Source organism: Rhinolophus sinicus, chromosome 17 (genome assembly GCF_057876585.1).
Source record: "Rhinolophus sinicus isolate RSI-liver-muscle chromosome 17, RSI-T2T, whole genome shotgun sequence".
NCBI lineage: Eukaryota > Metazoa > Chordata > Mammalia > Chiroptera > Rhinolophidae > Rhinolophus > Rhinolophus sinicus.
In genome coordinates, this window is record NC_142517.1 from 157971333 (window position 1) to 157989987 (window position 18655).

General features: G+C 39.6%; 1 protein-coding gene across 4 annotated transcripts in view; it reads right to left on the reverse strand.

Moving 5' to 3' along the window:
* The window catches only part of STK39 (serine/threonine kinase 39), a 282358-nt gene that overhangs the window by 212250 nt on the left and 51453 nt on the right, over positions 1 to 18655 (reverse strand). For all 4 annotated transcript variants that reach the window (XM_019727361.3, XM_074337430.2, XM_074337417.2 and 1 more), the window contains exon 2: positions 13275 to 13387. In XM_019727361.3, the coding sequence (XP_019582920.3) occupies positions 13275 to 13387 (113 nt within the window). The remainder of the gene's footprint in view (positions 1 to 13274; positions 13388 to 18655) is intronic.

The following is an 18655-nucleotide window of genomic DNA, read 5'->3' on the forward strand; positions in this document are numbered from 1 at the left end:
TCCTATTTCAAGTCGCTAGCATCTGCTCATTGGCCCACTTTGAAGACCTGCAGCATTAGGCCAGGTCCTGTTTAAAAAGATGCCTCCGTTGTTCACAGAAATGTTTCTTGAAAGCATGTGCACGCCACACTCTCACCATTTTATATTCAATGTTAATGAATGCCTTTCTAGCTTTCAAATGTCAAACTTTTAAATCATTAATCAAAATGCACAATAAACAACCAGTGCCCATATGAAAGAAGATTCTTTTGCACTGATGCAAAGTTGGGTCAGAATCTGGAAAAACACGTTTTTTTAGCCCTTTGCATTTAAATGGCCTGTATCACCTCCTACCCAGAGTATCAGGTTCACTGACATGACAGTGAACAAACTGTGTGTGTGTGTGTGTGTGTGTGTGTGTGTGTGTGTGTGTGTGCGCGCGCGCGCGGAGGGAGGGAGAGAGAGGAACTCTTTTAATTAACCTAGGGAGAAATTCTTTTAGATAACCTGTGGATATAATTTAAATTCCATTCTTTCAACATTTTGGGTCTTAGACATGCCAGCTGCACATTTAAGGTCCTGATGATTTAAAAGAATAAGGGGGAGGAACACAGACACACCCTACTAATATACCCCCAAGATCAGTGTGAAGGGAGGTCAAAGAACAGGTGGGGGGCTGAGAGTCGAGCTGCACCTGTTTGACCACTCAGTACCTCACATTCTTCTTCTGTGCAGTCTCACTGTTCCTCTTTCCCGCTTTTCTATGGGTCCATATCCCCTACGCCTACACCATCCATTTCACGGCACAATTTTTCCATTCAGCGTAGCCTCTAACACTTAAAGACACGATGAAAACTTGACTCAGGGAAAAACACTAGTCACTCTGCTTTGTGCTATCATTGAACTCCCATGATAAATAATATTTCTACAAATGGGATAGAAAGACACTTAAAGAAGAAAGAACTAGGTGCTCTGCCTGCCTATCCCACCCTTATTTTACTTTATATTTAAACCTTTTGTTTAGTTGCCTTGTAGAGAGATACAAAATTTATATGTTTATATTTTTGCTATGGTTTGAATGTTTGTGTCCCCCTAAAATTCTTAAACTGATGATAAGTAGGAGGTGGGGCTGTTGGAAGGTGATTGCATCATGAAGGTGGAGCCCTCATGAATGAGATTAGTGCCCTTATAAAAGAGACCCCGGAAAGCTCCCTCACCCCTTCCACCATGGGAAGAAGCAGTGAGAAGTTTGCAACCTAAAAGATGGTCCCTGTTGGCTCTCTGACTTCAGACTTCCAGCCTCCAGAACTGTGAGAAATAAATTGCTGTTGTTTAAGCCACCCCGTCCATGGTGTCTTTGTTATAGCATTCCAAACTAATTAAGATAATTTTATATTTTTTTTATATTTTATATTTTGAAAAATATAAATATCGCTTGAATCAAAGAGTCTTTCCACAGAACTACTTTCTCTATTTCTTTTCAAAACAGTGATGATGGCTGCTATTTTAATCCTTTCTCAGTAACAGTCTATCAGCTAAATTATCCATTCCCAATTGCCCTAACTTCGCTCATAAGGTAGGGCAAAGCCATTTATTCCCAAACATATTAATTTCTTCCTATCTCTACAAGTGTCGAAAGTTATTGGCCAAAGATGAATAAATGGATATAATTGAAAAAAATCCTTTTAATCCAATTCTTCTTACAGGTTGCATGAGTTCTAATACTCTGGTCCCTTAATTAGAGCACAATCCATGAAAAAAGGATGATTCAGAGCAATGCTTCTCAAACTCGAATACACAGACAGATCGCCTGAACCTTATAAAACGCTGGTTCTGAAGCAGTAGGTTTGAGGTGGGGCCTGAAATTCTGCATTTCTAATAGACTTCCAACTGATGCTGATGCTTTGGGTCCAGAAACCAGACTTTGGCTGGCAAAGTGTAGAAGACAGGCCGAGAGGCTCCAGAGTGGAGGGAATGTGAAAGGCAGCCCTGAGCAGGAGCGCAGGCCCAGAGGCACCACCTGAGTCGGACCTGAAGCTGAGTCTGACCTGAAGAAAATCAAGATGGATATAAGGGAGACCGTAGCACTAAAGTGGTTGGAATTTCACAAGTATGGCAAAGGGTGAAAAATTCAAAGGGAGAAAAAAAAAATACAAGGTCAAACATGGAACTCAAAGAACTCTGGAATCCAGGCAACACATTTGCCAAAACTATCGTCAAGGAATATGACACAGTGGCTCCCTTGGAAGTGTAGTGAAATAAGACTCAGACATGTCACCAAGTGCCAAACCAAGCTATGGCACAGTATTTAATCTTCCCTGTGGCTTAAAGAGCTGGATCTGCTCATGCTTCATCTGAAACATGTCACAAGTGAAATGTCACAAGAGTGGGAAAACCGACCTAAAATGGAGTAGCAAGTAAAAGGCCTTTCCATCTGCTGAAACTGAAGTGGCAGCCACGGCAGCATCCCTGTGCTGTGAGCCACGTAGGTGGCAGACAGAACAAAGAGGGACTCCCACACACGGCCGTAGGCTACGTCAGCCCAGCCAAATCTGCCAATCCAGAGCAAGACGAGGCCTCCCATGCGGGACATACTAGGTTTGCTAGGGAGTACCAAAAAAAACCACATAGTGTCCTACCCTGGGAATGATGGGTTAGGAGGAAAAAGCCCCCCAAAAAGCCCCTCAAAACTGGAAAAATGAAAAAGAAACTGTGTTTAAATATGTATGAGGGATTTTCTAATGCTGCTATATAGCCTTTATCCTCCACCCTAACCCGGTGCAAAAAAAAAAAAAAATTACTTTCCTATAAATAGTCCTGAGGACAAACAGGAACTGTGATTAACAGGGATGTGACCTAGCTGGAGCCACATAAGAAGAGCCACAGTCCAAGACACAGCTGGCTTGGAAGCCTGGCGATGTCACTGACCGACTTGATAACCTAGACAGGTTACGCAGTGTCCTTGAGCCTCAGTCACCTTTTCTGTAACGGGAGCTTAATAATGACGCCTACGTAGGACTGTTCTGAAATAAGCGACCTGAGACACGTGAAACCTCTTGCAGAATGCTTAGCACATAACATAAATGTTAAGTCAATCCCTCAATGTCTCGGTGCCTTCTTAGCCTGTGAGCACCCTGTACCGATCACTAATCTCAAGTGTCCCAAGTTCCTGACTGAGCCCCCAAGGCACAGAGACCGATCCTGGCAGCAGCACTCACCTTTTCCTACAGAAATGGCATACAATGCACTGTGTGTGTCCTGCTTGCTCAAGGAGTATCCTGTGCAGGTCTTGGGGCCATGAATGTTTAGCCTCATTCCTGAGTCTACATTGTCCCCACAAGTGTTTCTCCTAGTTATCTGACCCTGTGCTTAATTTATATCACTTTGTCACACTCCATGATTCCTGGTATGTTGGCTCAAACCCTTTTGCAATAAGGAATCTAAATATATACTCATGCAAAGAGTTCAGGACAAAGAAATAAGAGAGAGTGTGAAGATGTAAGAATTAGAAAAAAGTTAAAGCTTAATTTCTTTTGTCGCTTAAGACCATGAGATTCACACTGGAAAAAAAAAAAAAAAAAGAAATTACAACCAGTTTAAATGAATTCTGAATTCAAAATACGAAACTATACTTAACCAAATTAGCACATTTTCACAACTTTGTAAATCCTAAGTAAATTCTTCTTTATCTGATATTGGTTGCAAAATATCCTACTCAGCCTTAGTTAAGAAATCAAACCCACTCAAGCTCCAACATTAAGTGCAGTTAAATCTGAGGAGATGCTAAATCTAAGTTTATTCTAAAGTGAGGGGTTCTCAACCTTCACCACACAGTGAACTTGTCTGCGGAACTTTAAAAAGTACTAATGCCTGGATCCCAGCCCCAGGGATGATGATGTAAATTGGTTTAGAATACAGCCTGGGAAGGAAAATTTTCAAAAGCTCCTGGATGATTCTAAAGTGCAGCCAAGAACCACTGCTTTCCAGCTACGCACTGAGATGCGTTCTTCTTTCAATGAAATGCTGAGAGAAACATCTACCTCCCAGGTGTATTTCCACACTGCAATTTAATCTAAAAAGGAAAAAATAGAGCTGATCTAGAAATACTAACAAATGGAATATGTATTTCCAAATGCAAGAGATAAACAAATACATCTTTAAAATGTATTCCACACCCTGCAAGCATTTAAATAATTACTTAAATAATATGGGGGTAAAACCATGTTAAATAAAAACACTGCAGAAATTCATTCTCCAGCTTGTACTGCCATAACATCAGCACCATTATGAAGGGTAACCTAATCAATATTCATAAATAACCCAACACTTTAAGCAGCAGAATTTAAAAAAATAAATAAATAAAGTTCCATGATTTCAAATGTCAGCCACGAAATGGAAGAAAAAGATTGACAAAGCTCTTATAAGAGCAGTGTATTTTTCTGGACTGTCATTTTCAATCATGAAAAATGTCACTGAGAGTTTTTTTAAATTATAAGTGATATACTGCATATGCAGAACACTTTACCTCTTTCAAAATCAGAGAAGCAATAGGAAAAACCCTACTCAAGGAGGAGTAACTCCAATATTCTGATTTATACCACTTACAAATGAATCAACCAATGTCCCTCGCCACTTAATTGTTTCATAATTGTTTCCATATGATTTGGTATCTGTGTTTATCCAAGGACAGTCCAATTCACAGCAGGATTAGAAATGGGGCAAATCTAGTATGTTGAAGACAGGGAAACGTTTTGAAAGTTAGAAAAAGGGAAGCATAAACTCTGTGATAGCCTTAATCAGCGTCTGTAGAGACATATATTTAAAGCTAGAGAGAGCAGCTATGAAAAGGTAAAGAGTCATGATAGTTGGAGGTCCGGAAAAGCCTTCGAAATCTTCAGGGAGAATGGTATCTACTTGCTGACAGAACAGTATGTACGTTCCCAGGCCTTGGTTATGGTGTCACAAAATTGGGCACGCTGCAAAAACTGCCTAAAGAAAAAGCTGAAAAATTTTGCTTGGAAATGTAGAAGCTGCTGGTATAGTTATTTTCTTGAAAAGAAACAAGGAGGGGGAAGAAAGCAAAGAATAAAAGAGTGATGCTGAAACACTAGAGGAAAACAGCACTGGTAAAGAGCCATTTTCTTTTAGAGTTGACTAAAAGAGTTCTTCAGCAAACAGTCGTAAGGATGCCTCATGGGTTCTGAAAGCTGTTCAGCTGGCCACCTTGGAATCTGAATCAGACTCAGTCACCAACAACTGCTGTTTCATCACTTAATTATCAATGATTGGGGGGATGGGAAAAAGTAGAAGTTGAAGACTTCATTAATAACAGAATCACAAAGAATTTTTCTTGTCAGCCAATTGATGCTGCTAGAAACCGCCAGGCCAACTTTTAGCACTGCTGCTATATTTGGCTTTATCACCAAAAGATGAGAATGTGAGGTGAAATGTGTCTTTTTCTTTTGTGTGATGTCCCGTCCCATGCCTGGGTACAAGCTGCAGTCTGGGGTTCCGCCAGGGAACCCCCTGAAAAAGTGGGGTGTCTAACACTCTCCAACCTTCCTGAGTTTTATAGAGTCCCTCTTTTTCAGCAGCAGCTTAATTAATTGTGGGAATAACCTAACCAAAATCAGAAAGAAGATAATGTAGGAAAGAACAAAATCATCTGCCTCAGCCCAAGCAACAAGTCTAAGAAGTCTAACAAGTCTAAGAAGATGGCAAAAGAGTGCTCGCTTCGGCAGCACATATACTAAAAAGAAGATGGCAAAAGTGAGGTATTTTAAAAAAAAAAACATAGAGCAATGTAACTGAAGTTGTATTGAATCTGGGTACATTTTCCCCATTTTCTCCTACTCTGAAAATGAGTATGTGCTGGGTTTCTTTGCTACTGAGCTCATGTAGTCCAGAAACATGGGTGTCCTTGCAATGTTAATTTCTGCTTACTTTGTGAAAAAACATGAGATGTTAAACATTTTAGCAAGCTATTTTTAACAAATGTATAAAAACACAAAAGTAAATACACTTAGTATATTTAATTATCTGAATCAACAATAATATAACTTTTAAATTTGATATTCCGAAAATGGAAATTGTTTTCTCCAACCAAATCATACATATTCCCTAAACTAATGTAACTTTGGAGCTGTAAAAATAAATTCATTTTTATATATATAGTATTTATTCTCTAATTACTTAAAAATATATGTCTTCAAAATATCCAAACATTTCCCACTTCTAGTTCTGCTCTCAATTGGATTAAACTTGGGTAAACACAAACACCTAATCATATGAAAATTATTACAAAGCTAAGTGGCAAGGGACAAACAACAACACAAAATTCAATGATTGAGACCTGAAATGCTCAAAACAGTACCACACATTCAGTGAAGTAGGCTTGGATTTTAATGCTATATCCTTGGTATAAAAGATTCTACAAGAATCTACAAGAACAGTCAAATGTAATTTGTTTCCACATATGATGAGGAATGAGCTGGGATATAAATGATTAATTTACTAATTAGAAAGTTATTTGGTTCAAGAAGAATGGAAAAATACTTTCATTGATACAATAAAGAAAACACACACACTATAGCTTCCAGTCTTTTAAGTTGATGTCCTCAACCTGATATAATTTTTTCTACAATAAACAGGATTTGTAAATGTATCAACACAGTTACAGAGATTAGGTAAAACAATGCAAAAGGTTTTTAATTTTTTTTTTTTTTAATGTGAACTGAAAGGAAAATAAAAAATACCTTCTGGCTACAGGAACTGCTCAGAGGTCCCCAAATGTAATTTAATTTTAAAAGGATGAGAGAAGCCTATGTCAGATAATAGTTAAGAGATAACTATTCTCTCAAATGGCCATTAGGCAAAGTAAATAGCTAAAGCTTGGGGCCGGCCTGGTGGCTCAGGAGGTTAGAGCTCCATGCTCCTAACTCTGAAGGCTGCGGGTTCGATTCCCACAAGGGCCAGTGGGCTCTCAACCACAAGGTTGCCAGTTCAATTCCTCGAGTTCGCAAGGGATGGTGGGCTGTGCCCCCTGCAATTAGCAACAGCAACTGGACCTGGAGCTGAGCTGCACCGCGCCCTCCACAACTAAGACTAAAAGGACAACAACTTGAAGCTGAACAGCACCCTCCACAACTAAGATTGAAAAAAAAAGGACAAACAACTTGAAGCCAAGACATAGAAACAACTGAAATGCCCATCGGTAGACGACTGGATTAAGAAACTGTGGTACATTTATACAATGGAGTATTACACAGCCATAAAGAAGAAAGAAACCTTACTATTTGCAACAACATGGATGGACCTAGAGAATATTATGTTAAATGAAATAAGTCAGACGGAGAAACATAAATACCATATGATCTCACTTATATGTGGAATCTAAAGAAAAGCATAAGTGAATGAACTAATCAGAAACAGTTTTGGAGACATAGAGGAAAAACTGAGGGTTGCTAGATGGGGCGGGGGGTTGGGGATAAGGGGGAAGGTGAGGGGATTAGAAAACAGTCAGTAACCATAAGATTGCCACGGGGTTTTGAAAATTTGGGGAATGTAATCAATAATGTTGTAAAGATTTTGTAGGGTATCTGATGGACACTTGTCTCATTAGGGAGACCACCTCAGGGATGATGTAGATGCCTGATCACTGCACTGTACACCTGAAGCTGAAGCTGAACAATAATGAATGCCAACTATAATTTTATATATGTATATGTATGTATGTATGTGTGTATGTATATATATATATATATATATATATATATATATATATGTATATACTTGCAAGAAGCGGAGTACAGCATTAGGAATAGAGACAGTGGAAATGTAATGGCTCTGTGCGATGTCAGAGGGATAGTGGATGGGGGGAGGGGGATTCACACAGTGAGGGATATAAAAAATAAACGTCTAGTATTACTTTGTCTTGTGCACCTGAAACTAATAAAGTAAATAAATAAATAAATAAATAAATAAATAAATAAAATAGCTAAAGCTTTATTCTCCAAAATAACCTACAAATTATAACTGATTCATTCCTCTAAACAGGAGGAAGAAAAGTAGGGAAAAAGGGAGGGAAGAGGAAAGGGGAGAAGAGAGAAGGAGGGAGAAGAAGTGGGAAGAAAACAGCATATCAAGAGGTGAGAAATTTAAAAAAAAAAAAAACACTACAGCAAAAAGCAAAATGAAGGCAGTGGCTTTCTTCTGAAAAAAGAAAGCTCTTGATTTATCTACAAATACTATCAGTGAGATGAATAAAATACCTTTATAAAGATGACACAGAAGAGGAGGGTGTATACCAGAATTTTTTGAGTTCAAGACTGAGAAACTCTTTCATTATGTACATAGTAGAAAGAGATGGCATCCTGTGTACTCAAATCTATGAATTTACAGTGGATTTTATCGTTATACCACAATACTGGGGTAACTTGACTCTATCCTAAGTTATAAAGCATAATTTGCTAGTAATTAGTGTTTTTGTTCAAGTAATTTTAAAGTGATTTTGTTAACAGAATTTTTAAATACACAGAATCATACAAATTTGGTGATGAAAATAAATGTTTACCATTGGGTAGAATTCCTTATTGAATGGGCGAGGAGACTGAGGACCAGAGGTGAAACTGATTTGTCCAAAGACCATGATTCCGGTGAAGAACACAGACCCTCTGACCTGAGGAGCTCTTTTCCCTCCAGCACAAGTTTCGGCATTCATCACTTCTGTGTAGTCATCGTGGTTTGAAATGACTTTGCTCACACTTGTCACTCATCACAAACTAAAATATTTTAATAATCGTTACATATTATTTCATAATCACTTAACTAGACTATTTTTTCTTTCATTTAGTTTTTTAAGAAACAAGCACTTTGCCAAGCCGCAGGGCCATGACTTCTACATACGTAACTCAACTGCCCCTAAGAATTAAACTGTAAGTTTTGATGGCATTGATGTGAAAAAATGAGAAAATGCTACTCGGTTTTCTGTGACTTGGTACCAAAGACAGACTAAAAATATGAGAACTGAAGTCTAGAGAAAAAAATTGAGAATGATATGGTTAAAGTCTAAAAACCATAAATAAAGTCAAGGATGATGATGAACCAAAATGTTCATCAATCTCTAGGTAAAAATAAAGAAAAGTGGCCCAAAGATTGGAAAAGTAGGTTTTAGGATAAATAAAAGGAAGACCATTCACATTTAAGGAATTTGCTGTCACCTGGTAATAGAGATTGAAAAGATAGATAACTTCAGAAAAAGCAAATTAATTCCTCACTCATGTAATGGTTTTTAAGGGAAGCAAAGTGTGCCCTGGAGTAGCATTCCTAACCTTTGAGGTTGACCACAAACCAGAGAGCCAAGCTTTTTCAAGAAACTTCAAGGCTACTTTCACATAGAATATACTAGTCCGCATGACAGTGGGTCAGACCCATTTAGCAAGTCTTAAATTCTTATTAGAAAGCAAGAACTCCCTCAGTGGAATATGCTTGAGAGAATCTATCAATCTGCTAAACCATTTCTAGGCTAATAAAGGGAAAAGGTGCAGAAAGATATCACTAGCTCAAAAAATCTCACCAACACAATACAAAAACGAATAGACTCATTTACTAGTCCGAAGACTCCCCAAGAAACAGGAACCCTCTTTGTTTTCCTATCGCCTAGCTCAGTATCTACCATCGAGCAGGGCTTAACAATTATGAGGTAAACAAGTTCTGCTCTAAAACTATAAATATCTCCCAGAGGGTGTTATTAGTCATTTACATCACTATGGGGTTAATAAATATGGGGTTAACAACAAATGTGGGATTAACAAATCTCAGAAATGAAATTACCCAAGCATTTAGGTTGGGATGGTCAGTAATGTGGAAGAGACCAGTAACACCCCCTTAGGGCCTGGAAAATTAACCACCAAACTCACACCTAAAGAGATTAGGATACATTTAAAGGCCAAAGTGCAAAACATATATGAAAATTTAAAAGAATGCACAGAAAAATCATTAGTTTACATGCTATTCATGTGATGCCAAGGAAAACACTTATTCTAGGGTGTTTTAATTGCTCTTAAAGTTAAATGAATTTTTAGTAAGCATACACCTTTTCTTCCCATATATATATATATATATACATCCAAAACTAATCCTTTTTATGGATCTAAGCACAATATATATTATTACACATATAATAATATATAATATATTAATTTATCTATATAGTACTGTATATTAGATATGAAACCAAATTATATTTGAGGAATATTGCAGTACTCATATCAACAGTATAAATTTTATTTAAATCACCAATTATTTAGCACCAAGGATCTTATCTAACATTTCTTCTCTTCATTCTCAGAGAATCTGGCCCTGTACTTATCACTTTGATTCAGAAATCATAGAATCACTTGAATCCTTCTTCACCCAAACTTGGAACAAACTCTATGGCCACAGAAATATCTACTAATGGTCTCCACCCCAAAAAGAAGCAGAATCCAGGGCCAATTGTCCACAACTCTTCTGTGCCATTACATCTGACCTCTGTGCACAAATCCTGCCTCACTATTGGAGTCGGGGCAAGGAGGATGGGGGTGAGAGTAGAGGTGGGAGCTGATACAGTTTTAGCAGGGGAGGCAAATGCTCCAATAGCCAGCAAATAGCTGATAATTGTGACTTCTATGGCATAACTCTCTCACAAGGTAAGGATTCCAGTAACCACTATTTCTTATAAGAACAATGGTTTCCAGTGAACACATGACACAGAGTGTGAAATGATGCAGAGCACTGACCTGTATATAATACACATACACACACACACACACACACACATACACACACACCTGGAATTAAAAGATTACTAGGACAGCGGATGTCCAAACACTGCCAAACTGTGAACCCACAGAGACAATCAAAGTGTGAGCACGGTAGCAGTATTAGAAGGCCAAAGGATTACCTCAACTTTGCTCCACACAATCTCATGTGCCAATAGCTAGGCCACAAAAGCCTGGCAACATTAGACAACACTGTACTGTAAATGCCATTGTTTTTGTTTGTTTGAAAAGGATCTGGGAGTAATAATCCTAAATAACCACAGCCATCCCACCATCTCTAGAAATATCAAGACTTCAAAAGGTCAAAGTTTCAAGATAAAGGAAAGATCAAAGCCATGAAACAATATACTTTTTTAAATGAAAAGTAATTATGTATATATACTATATAATACAACATGGGCATGAAGGGGGGGAAGGGATGAGAGAGAGAAATTCACTGCTACTAAGCAAACTCATAAATCCTAAATTCTCAGACGAGTGGAGCCACGCACAGTCGTAAAATCACCAGTCCTTATATTGACAGTGCTGCCTAAATCATAAGCACCTCCAAAGGACACCGACAGGCTTCCTGGTCCCAGGGAAACAGAGCAAAGGGCCTGGAATGTCTGTCTCCTGCTAACCTCCACTTGGACCCTTACACAGCTACCGGTACCATCACTTACCACTAAATGCTAATAAAAAGCCAGCAGAGGGAAAACATGCAGGTTTTGAGCAACTATAAGGGCTTGGTAGAGACCAGGGACCACAGCACTGGCCCAGAAAGATGGTTCCAGAACAGCTGGGCACAGTGCACACAAGCCTTATACATATTCTGTATAGTCAGTTTTCTGCTGGTGGCAAAAGATAGCAGTGAGACCTCCAACAGAGCAGTATAATCAAATACATGGGCAAATTCTTCAGTGATATTTCTAAACAGTGCAGAAGTTTAAATGTGCACTCCAACTTTTAAAAAAAATTAATGTATACTTAGCCACAGAATTTGAGGCCTCCTAAGGAGATCTTAAGAGACCTTCCGATTAAATTCCCTTTCTAAATAGGACAGAGCTGCTAAGTAATTTGACTAAAGTTAAAAAATCAGTTAGTGGCAGAAGCAGGATCTGACTCTCCCCAGTTTGTTCAACACTTTTTCCACTCAAGGAAAGTGACCTTGAAAATTGGTCAGACGACAATGGCACAATTATTGGTCACCACGATAGCAAGCAACAGAATTATGCAATAATAGTTCATTAAGAGCAAAGCACAGATGACATCTGAAGGGGGTAAAAGTCTTAAATGTATATAATTTTTTTTTTAATTATTAAATTGTGGAAGCCCTTGCTTGAATCTGAGTTTTAGCAAACAATCTGTTGCTTCAATCCCAGTGAAATCTATGCCTTGTGTAGCCTAATTTAAAATGTAAGGCCACACAGATCTGGAAAAGCACAGCTTTATCCTTCTGTTTAATTTATACTATAGGGTGCTGTAATTAAGCCTGAAATAAAAGCTATATTCTGAGTAAAGACAAAAAGCTCTTGTTAATGACATTCCATTCCCAATGTAGAATATAACAAAGCCTTCTTCATTTGGAGCCAACTGTCATTATACTTTGTGGCTTGTATGGGGCTATTGGACTAATATTTGTACAGGGATTAGTGTTGGGATAACCAATCAGTTAACTCCTCCACTGTGGTCTTCTATTATCCTCAAATAAATGGCCAAAAGGAAAAAAAGAAAATTGGCAGGCTGAATGACAACTATATTTATGAGATTAAACTCAAACCCTTCACAGTTTGCCGGGCAACTAATAACCATTTGCCAAGCTGTTCATTTAATAATGAATCAGTTAAGCCAAAAGCAAATGTTCCTTTAATCAACCAATGCTACTAGAGTCATATCCACACGGACATGCTCCAATTATTTATGTTATATACTTCATTTACAATAAGAAGTACGAATTGACATGTATAAGAAACAAATTCCTCTTATTAGCCAAATGCAAGTTAGCCTGCAGTACTTTGAATAAATGGAAATTTGCAGGTAATTTTGTAATTTATGAAAGCCAAAATGACCAAAAAATTATCTGGGGAGTAATTCCTATTTGTGTCACGATTCTAGACCAAGGGCCAGGAGCTGCCTATCCAACCCTGCACACAGTATCACATGACCTTAGGTCATCTAACTGACTGTGTTCCCTCATTTTATAAAATAGTCAACACGGAGACCATCCCCACCTTGGAATTATGATGACTGAGCAAAATACTGTTTGTCAAAGTGAAGTAAGTTGCATATTCTACAACATAGTCAATAAGGTACAGTACAATTAATCAGGGGAGAAAAAAGTGGTGGGGGCTGTGTTCCAAGAAATGTGTGTGTCAAAACAGGAGATAAAACCAAGTTGTCTTAGATCTCTGTTCTGCTTCTCCCACCCATCTCCACATACCTCTACCCATAAACTAAGAAAAACAACCAGCAGATGTGTCCTTCACTTTTACTTACTAATAGTTCGTCCATACTGGTCTGGCATTTTTCCAAGTTGATCCGCTTGATTGCCACACGTTCTTGCCTGGGTTTGCACAGAGCAGCCTGAACCACAGCAGTAGCTCCACTGCCTGAAACGAAACACAAACAACATCAGCTATTGAATGGCACACTTGCTGGTTACTATTCATGAGCCCCTTCATAAACGTCTACTTTTTTAAAGGTCTTCTACTCAACGTATTCAAAACATTATAATTTGACATCTTTTTAAATAATTTATTAAGTCTGAAAATAATTATCTGGAGGGGAAAAGGAAGGGAAAAATGGACTTTTCTACAGGATACAAAGACAGTATCTGATCTCCAGAGACTCACAATCCAGGGGGGTGACCCACATGAAAAGAGCCCACAGCTACGCAGCGTGTTTATGGCCCCCCAGAACAAAGGCTGAAAAAATGGCGGGTCAACAGCACAGGGACCAGGGACATGAGCATCTAGGAATAACCCTTCATGAAAACCACTACCATCCTCAGGTCCTGATATTTTCTAACTTCAGTGCCTTTGAAATACCTCAGGCTCTTCTTCCACTTCAGCCCAAACCAAACCACTCCAGCCTGAGCTACTGCAGGGTTTCCATGAGATGCTGTGACAAACTTATCTGCTATGAGCACTCTTTGAGCTTATCTCTTCTGAGCTGGCTCTACAATTAGAAAAACAGGCATCCACCTGAGTATACTCATGTTGAAAGCACGACTTTCAAGGATGCCAAGCAAAATGATGCAAATGTGTCATTACAAAAGCTCTCTCAGCATTCATATGAATTTCCTAAGGTTTCATGATCATTAGCTAATGCACTCAAACTCCTAGGAGACAGAGTCATGTCATTATCTATATTTTATAAGAGCAAAATGTAGACATGTAATGATTTGTGGCAGAGCACAAAAAGCTCCTAATCGGATTTATATTCCATAGGGGCAAAAAGACCTCTACGTTAAGGCATCTCAATTCTGCAAAGAATACCAAAAATCTCATTCTGATCACATAAATCCTCTACTACTGCAAGACTATCAATGAGCTAAAAAGCTCATGGTTATGAAGCGGCCGGATGTGACCATATACCTTTCTTCTTCAAGTCTTTTTTTTTTTTTTTCAGGCACCACTTCCCAAATGAGTCATCAAATATTACCAAAAGGGAGAGGGGGCATCTTTTGGCAATAAGGAAGAGAGATCAGTATTAGCTTTCCTTACACATGTGATAGAAAGGCATGACATTCCTAGTGCATACCAAGGCTGTCCCACCCCTTGGAAGTGCCCAAACGTGTGTCTTCAGAGCTAAAGTTCTACCCTTTCTTCTGCCCTGTGGTCTCAACCATCAGTGCTGGCTTCCTGACCCGGGGACCGAACATATCACCCTAATGCTCCAAACCCAGGTCTCCAACTTCAAGACTCCCATTCCAACCTGTGTTCCCTGGAGAAGAAAATCCACACATACTGACCACCCACTGTACAGTAGGCACCATACTCACATAATTGTCCTTACAAGCCTGTACATTTTTTTTTTATCATTTGCCTCATTTTATATTTGACAATATGGGACTCGGAAAAGTTGCCCACACAGCTGACGAGTACCTGAGCTGGTATCCGAGTCAGGTCTGCCAGATCCCAAGCTCCATGCTTTTTCCTACTTCCCACAAGACACAGCACACTCTTCCTTTCCCCCACTTCTTTTGGCCTTGCTAAGAAAGTACTTTTTTGGGTCATATATGGTTGAAGAAAAGAGAAACAACCTAGAGGGAAGTTTCAAGTGAGCGTCACTCTCTCTAGAATTCAGTTCCAACAGAGAGTGCTATTCTCAGAGACTGTTTAAAAGGGCCTCCCTGCCCCTAACCTCACTGCTTGCTCTGTCAGCTGCTACTCCAAGTTTCACTGGATTGGCCTCACTGGCCCTGCAGATCACAGCATGTTGGGCTCAATCCAGAATGTTCCAGATACCAGAGCCAAACACTACAAAGAGCCCTGCTGATAGCAAAGTGTATTTTCCAGTCAAAGTCTCCAGAACAAGAGACCATCACTGAAGGAGCCACATAGAAAGTGATAAGTAGCTAGTTAGCACTGGGCCTGGTACCCAGCAGAGAAATCAACAAACATCTTTAAGTGGCTGCTGATGGGAAGCCATTTTCAGCCCTACCTACTGTAAATCTCCCCACAATCCCACCCCTCCAACCTCAATCCACCTCCCAGAACATTCTCAAATCAGGGGAACTGAGCAACAGGAAAGAAGGAAACAAAGTCCCAGAAAAGATCAAACAAGCGCATGTAATACAGGGCTACCTATCACAGCCAGTTAAGTTCTTGCCTGGGGAAGACTCCTGACTTCCACCGACACCAATGAGAAGTCTGTGCAGCGGGAGGGAGTGGTAAGGAAAGCCTTTTACTAGAGCTTTACAACCAGATAACTGTTGTTGCTTTACAATTACAGCTGACTAAAGAACAACTGGCAGCTTCTCAGCTCCAGAGAGAATAAATGTGAAACTTCATGACCTGAGATTACTGCCATAGCATGAATGCGTTTAACCATTCATTGGACAATTTGGAAGATTCTGCTTTGAATCCAAAGATTTCCTTCAACTATAAGAGAGATCAAGAGCAATGTCAGAGGTGCAGGGAGCTTTAAAGACCATCGAGTCCAACCCCTCACTTTGTGAATGAGGAAGGAAAAGGAAGGGAAGAGATCTCTCACTAACATCCAATCGGACAACACTTCGATCGGGACTTGCCAGCCTCCAAACTGTGAGAAATAAATTTCTGCTGTTTCAGGCACCCATTCTATGGCATTTTGTTATGGCAGCCGGAGCTGATTAATACAAAAGCCTTTCTTTGCCTGTTCTAAGTCACTGTCCACTATCACCAGTGGTAAATAATGCCCTACAAATTAGAAGTTCTCAGAAACTTCCTAATTAAGACTACAGCAATAAGAGGCAAGATCCAACTGAAGGGCTTCTGGTAGGCCACTGTAGTTCCCATGTCTTAGGTTAGCAGGACCCATGAAAAGAAGGTTAGATGGGGATTCTCTCCAACCCTGCTACTGATCCCCTGCGGAGCTGGGCCTCATTTCTCTCTAACCCTCAGATTCCTTAGTGGGCACAATAAAATCTACCTATAAGGCCTAATATCGTAATGGGCTTCACATCCCTAGAAACATTGACTCCTTAAGCATGAGGCTCACTCTCTGGGACTCACTTAGCATCTGTGACATGAAAGAGGGAGACTATATCTGTAGTTCATATGGCACCCGGGGGAAAAGAGAGAGAGGGCAAAGCATCTCCAGGCCATGACTAACTTTCACTTTGCTGACCAAAAAGATGCAATTGGTTTAAAAGGGGGAAGAGGAGGGCTAAATTGGAAAACCAGAAGACTAAATAAATGATTTCTAAGGACTGATCCAGCGTGATATGTCTAAGCCAGAGAGTTCAGGAACAGCTATGAATTAATATTCTATAGTTAAACTTCTCGCTGATAATGTACTTTGCTAACCTAAAACATGACTTTCAAAAATCTTTGCCCATCCTGATGACATGAGGTTGTATACTAGCCCTGCACATATTAACTAACTGCTTATCCTTGGATGACTTTCTTGATTTCTCCATGCCTCAGTTTCTTCCTTTATACGATGGCGATAATAGCATTAATGATCAAATGAGTTAATACATTGAAAGTCCTTGGAACTGTGCCTGGCAAGCACATAGGAAGCACTAATTAAATCTTAGCTGGTATTACTCCTCAGGGAAATCCCTCCAGGTCAACTGGTGTCCTGCCAATTTGTCATTTTAATGCTACATAATACTTCATGGTGTTGATGTACAACTTATTCAGCCCTTCTTCTATGGAGGAGCATTCTCTTTATTTCCACCCCCACCCCTCCATAAGAACAATGTAGCAATAAACATCTGGTACTTTTTAAAACATACATTAGTCTACCTACACTTTTTTATGTTCAAGTTAGGCTATAAAGTGGTCAATTGTCCAGTAATCCCTTCCCTTAAATGTGAGGATTTAAAAAAATAAAAAAAGTCATTACGTTAGCCTCTGACATGAACGGTGGCCAGTGGAAGGAAGCTCTGCCCTCACAACCCACCTACATGAGGAGCTCCAAGCCAAACCTTTAATAAGAGTTTGCCCATCTCCTTGAAAGGACATGAAAGTTCTTAATTATATGCTGACCTGTCCTTTCTCAAGTAAATAGTCCAGAGCTGTATCGGGCTTTCTTTTTGGAGGTGCTGGCTGGTGGCGCGTAGTAAACAAAACCAATGGCTTTGGTCCAGCCGATGATTTCTTCCAGTTCTCTCTTTACCCAACTTACTCTGTGTGCTCTATTTATATCATGTGTTCAACCTCAAAGCCCCTGCAGCCAATCAGGTCACATGAGGGCCAGAGGCTGGCCAGGGTGTGAATGGACACACATGAGAGCTCTGCAGGGGTGCAGCTGCCATTCTGCCTCTGCCCATTGTCACTACGTGAGATGGCTGACCTAGCAAGGCAAGATTCTGCTTTTCGCAGGAAAGTTGAAAAATCCAGAATTTTGTAAGACTTCCTAGTAGGATAACATTAGCAATTAAATATTCAAATATTGTGAGTCACATAAATGCTTCCTGTAGGCTGTGATTTGCCTTCCTGCATTACTGTCATTTGGCTTCAAAGGTATACCCTTCCTTACCGGATGGTCCAAATTTTTTATTATTTATTAGATTACACATATGAACTTGCCATTCTTCTAGATTTAAAAAAAAATGATCACATTTCCTATGGCTCAACGTAACATGCAAATGTACTCAGGACATGGCCCCAAATTGATTTACTATGTCACCGTGTCACGGCCCACCTCATCCTACTATTTCACACACACAGAAAAGTATCAGGTCTATTCACCTGTCATTTGGTGCGTTCTGTGTGAAAGGAACACGCACAGTAAAGTCTGTAGTCAAATACAAGGAACAGAAACAGCGAGACAGATGTTACGTGGGATTTGCTCTATGGATTCCTTTACAAAACAGACGTTACTGCTGGCCTGTCTGGATAAAAGGTGCACAGACCTTGTGTATACACGAGACTGGGCACAGGAAAGCCATGTTTTTCAGGGCAGCTGCACACAGGGGACCCTCCTGAGTAACCTGGTTTGTGTTCCAGCCAAGCTGGCTGAGTCACGAGAACCAGTTAGTAGAGCCTCCTTCTGAGGTTGCCGGAGCAGATTTAGAGCTCACTAAAAAAATAAATAAATAAAGACCCCGGTGAGGTGGAGAAATGACCACTCAGTGAATGTACTTACATTTCACCACTGACCTGGATAAACCACCTTATTTGGGAAAGCATGATTAAAACCTTTAGAGGTCACAGACCTCACCA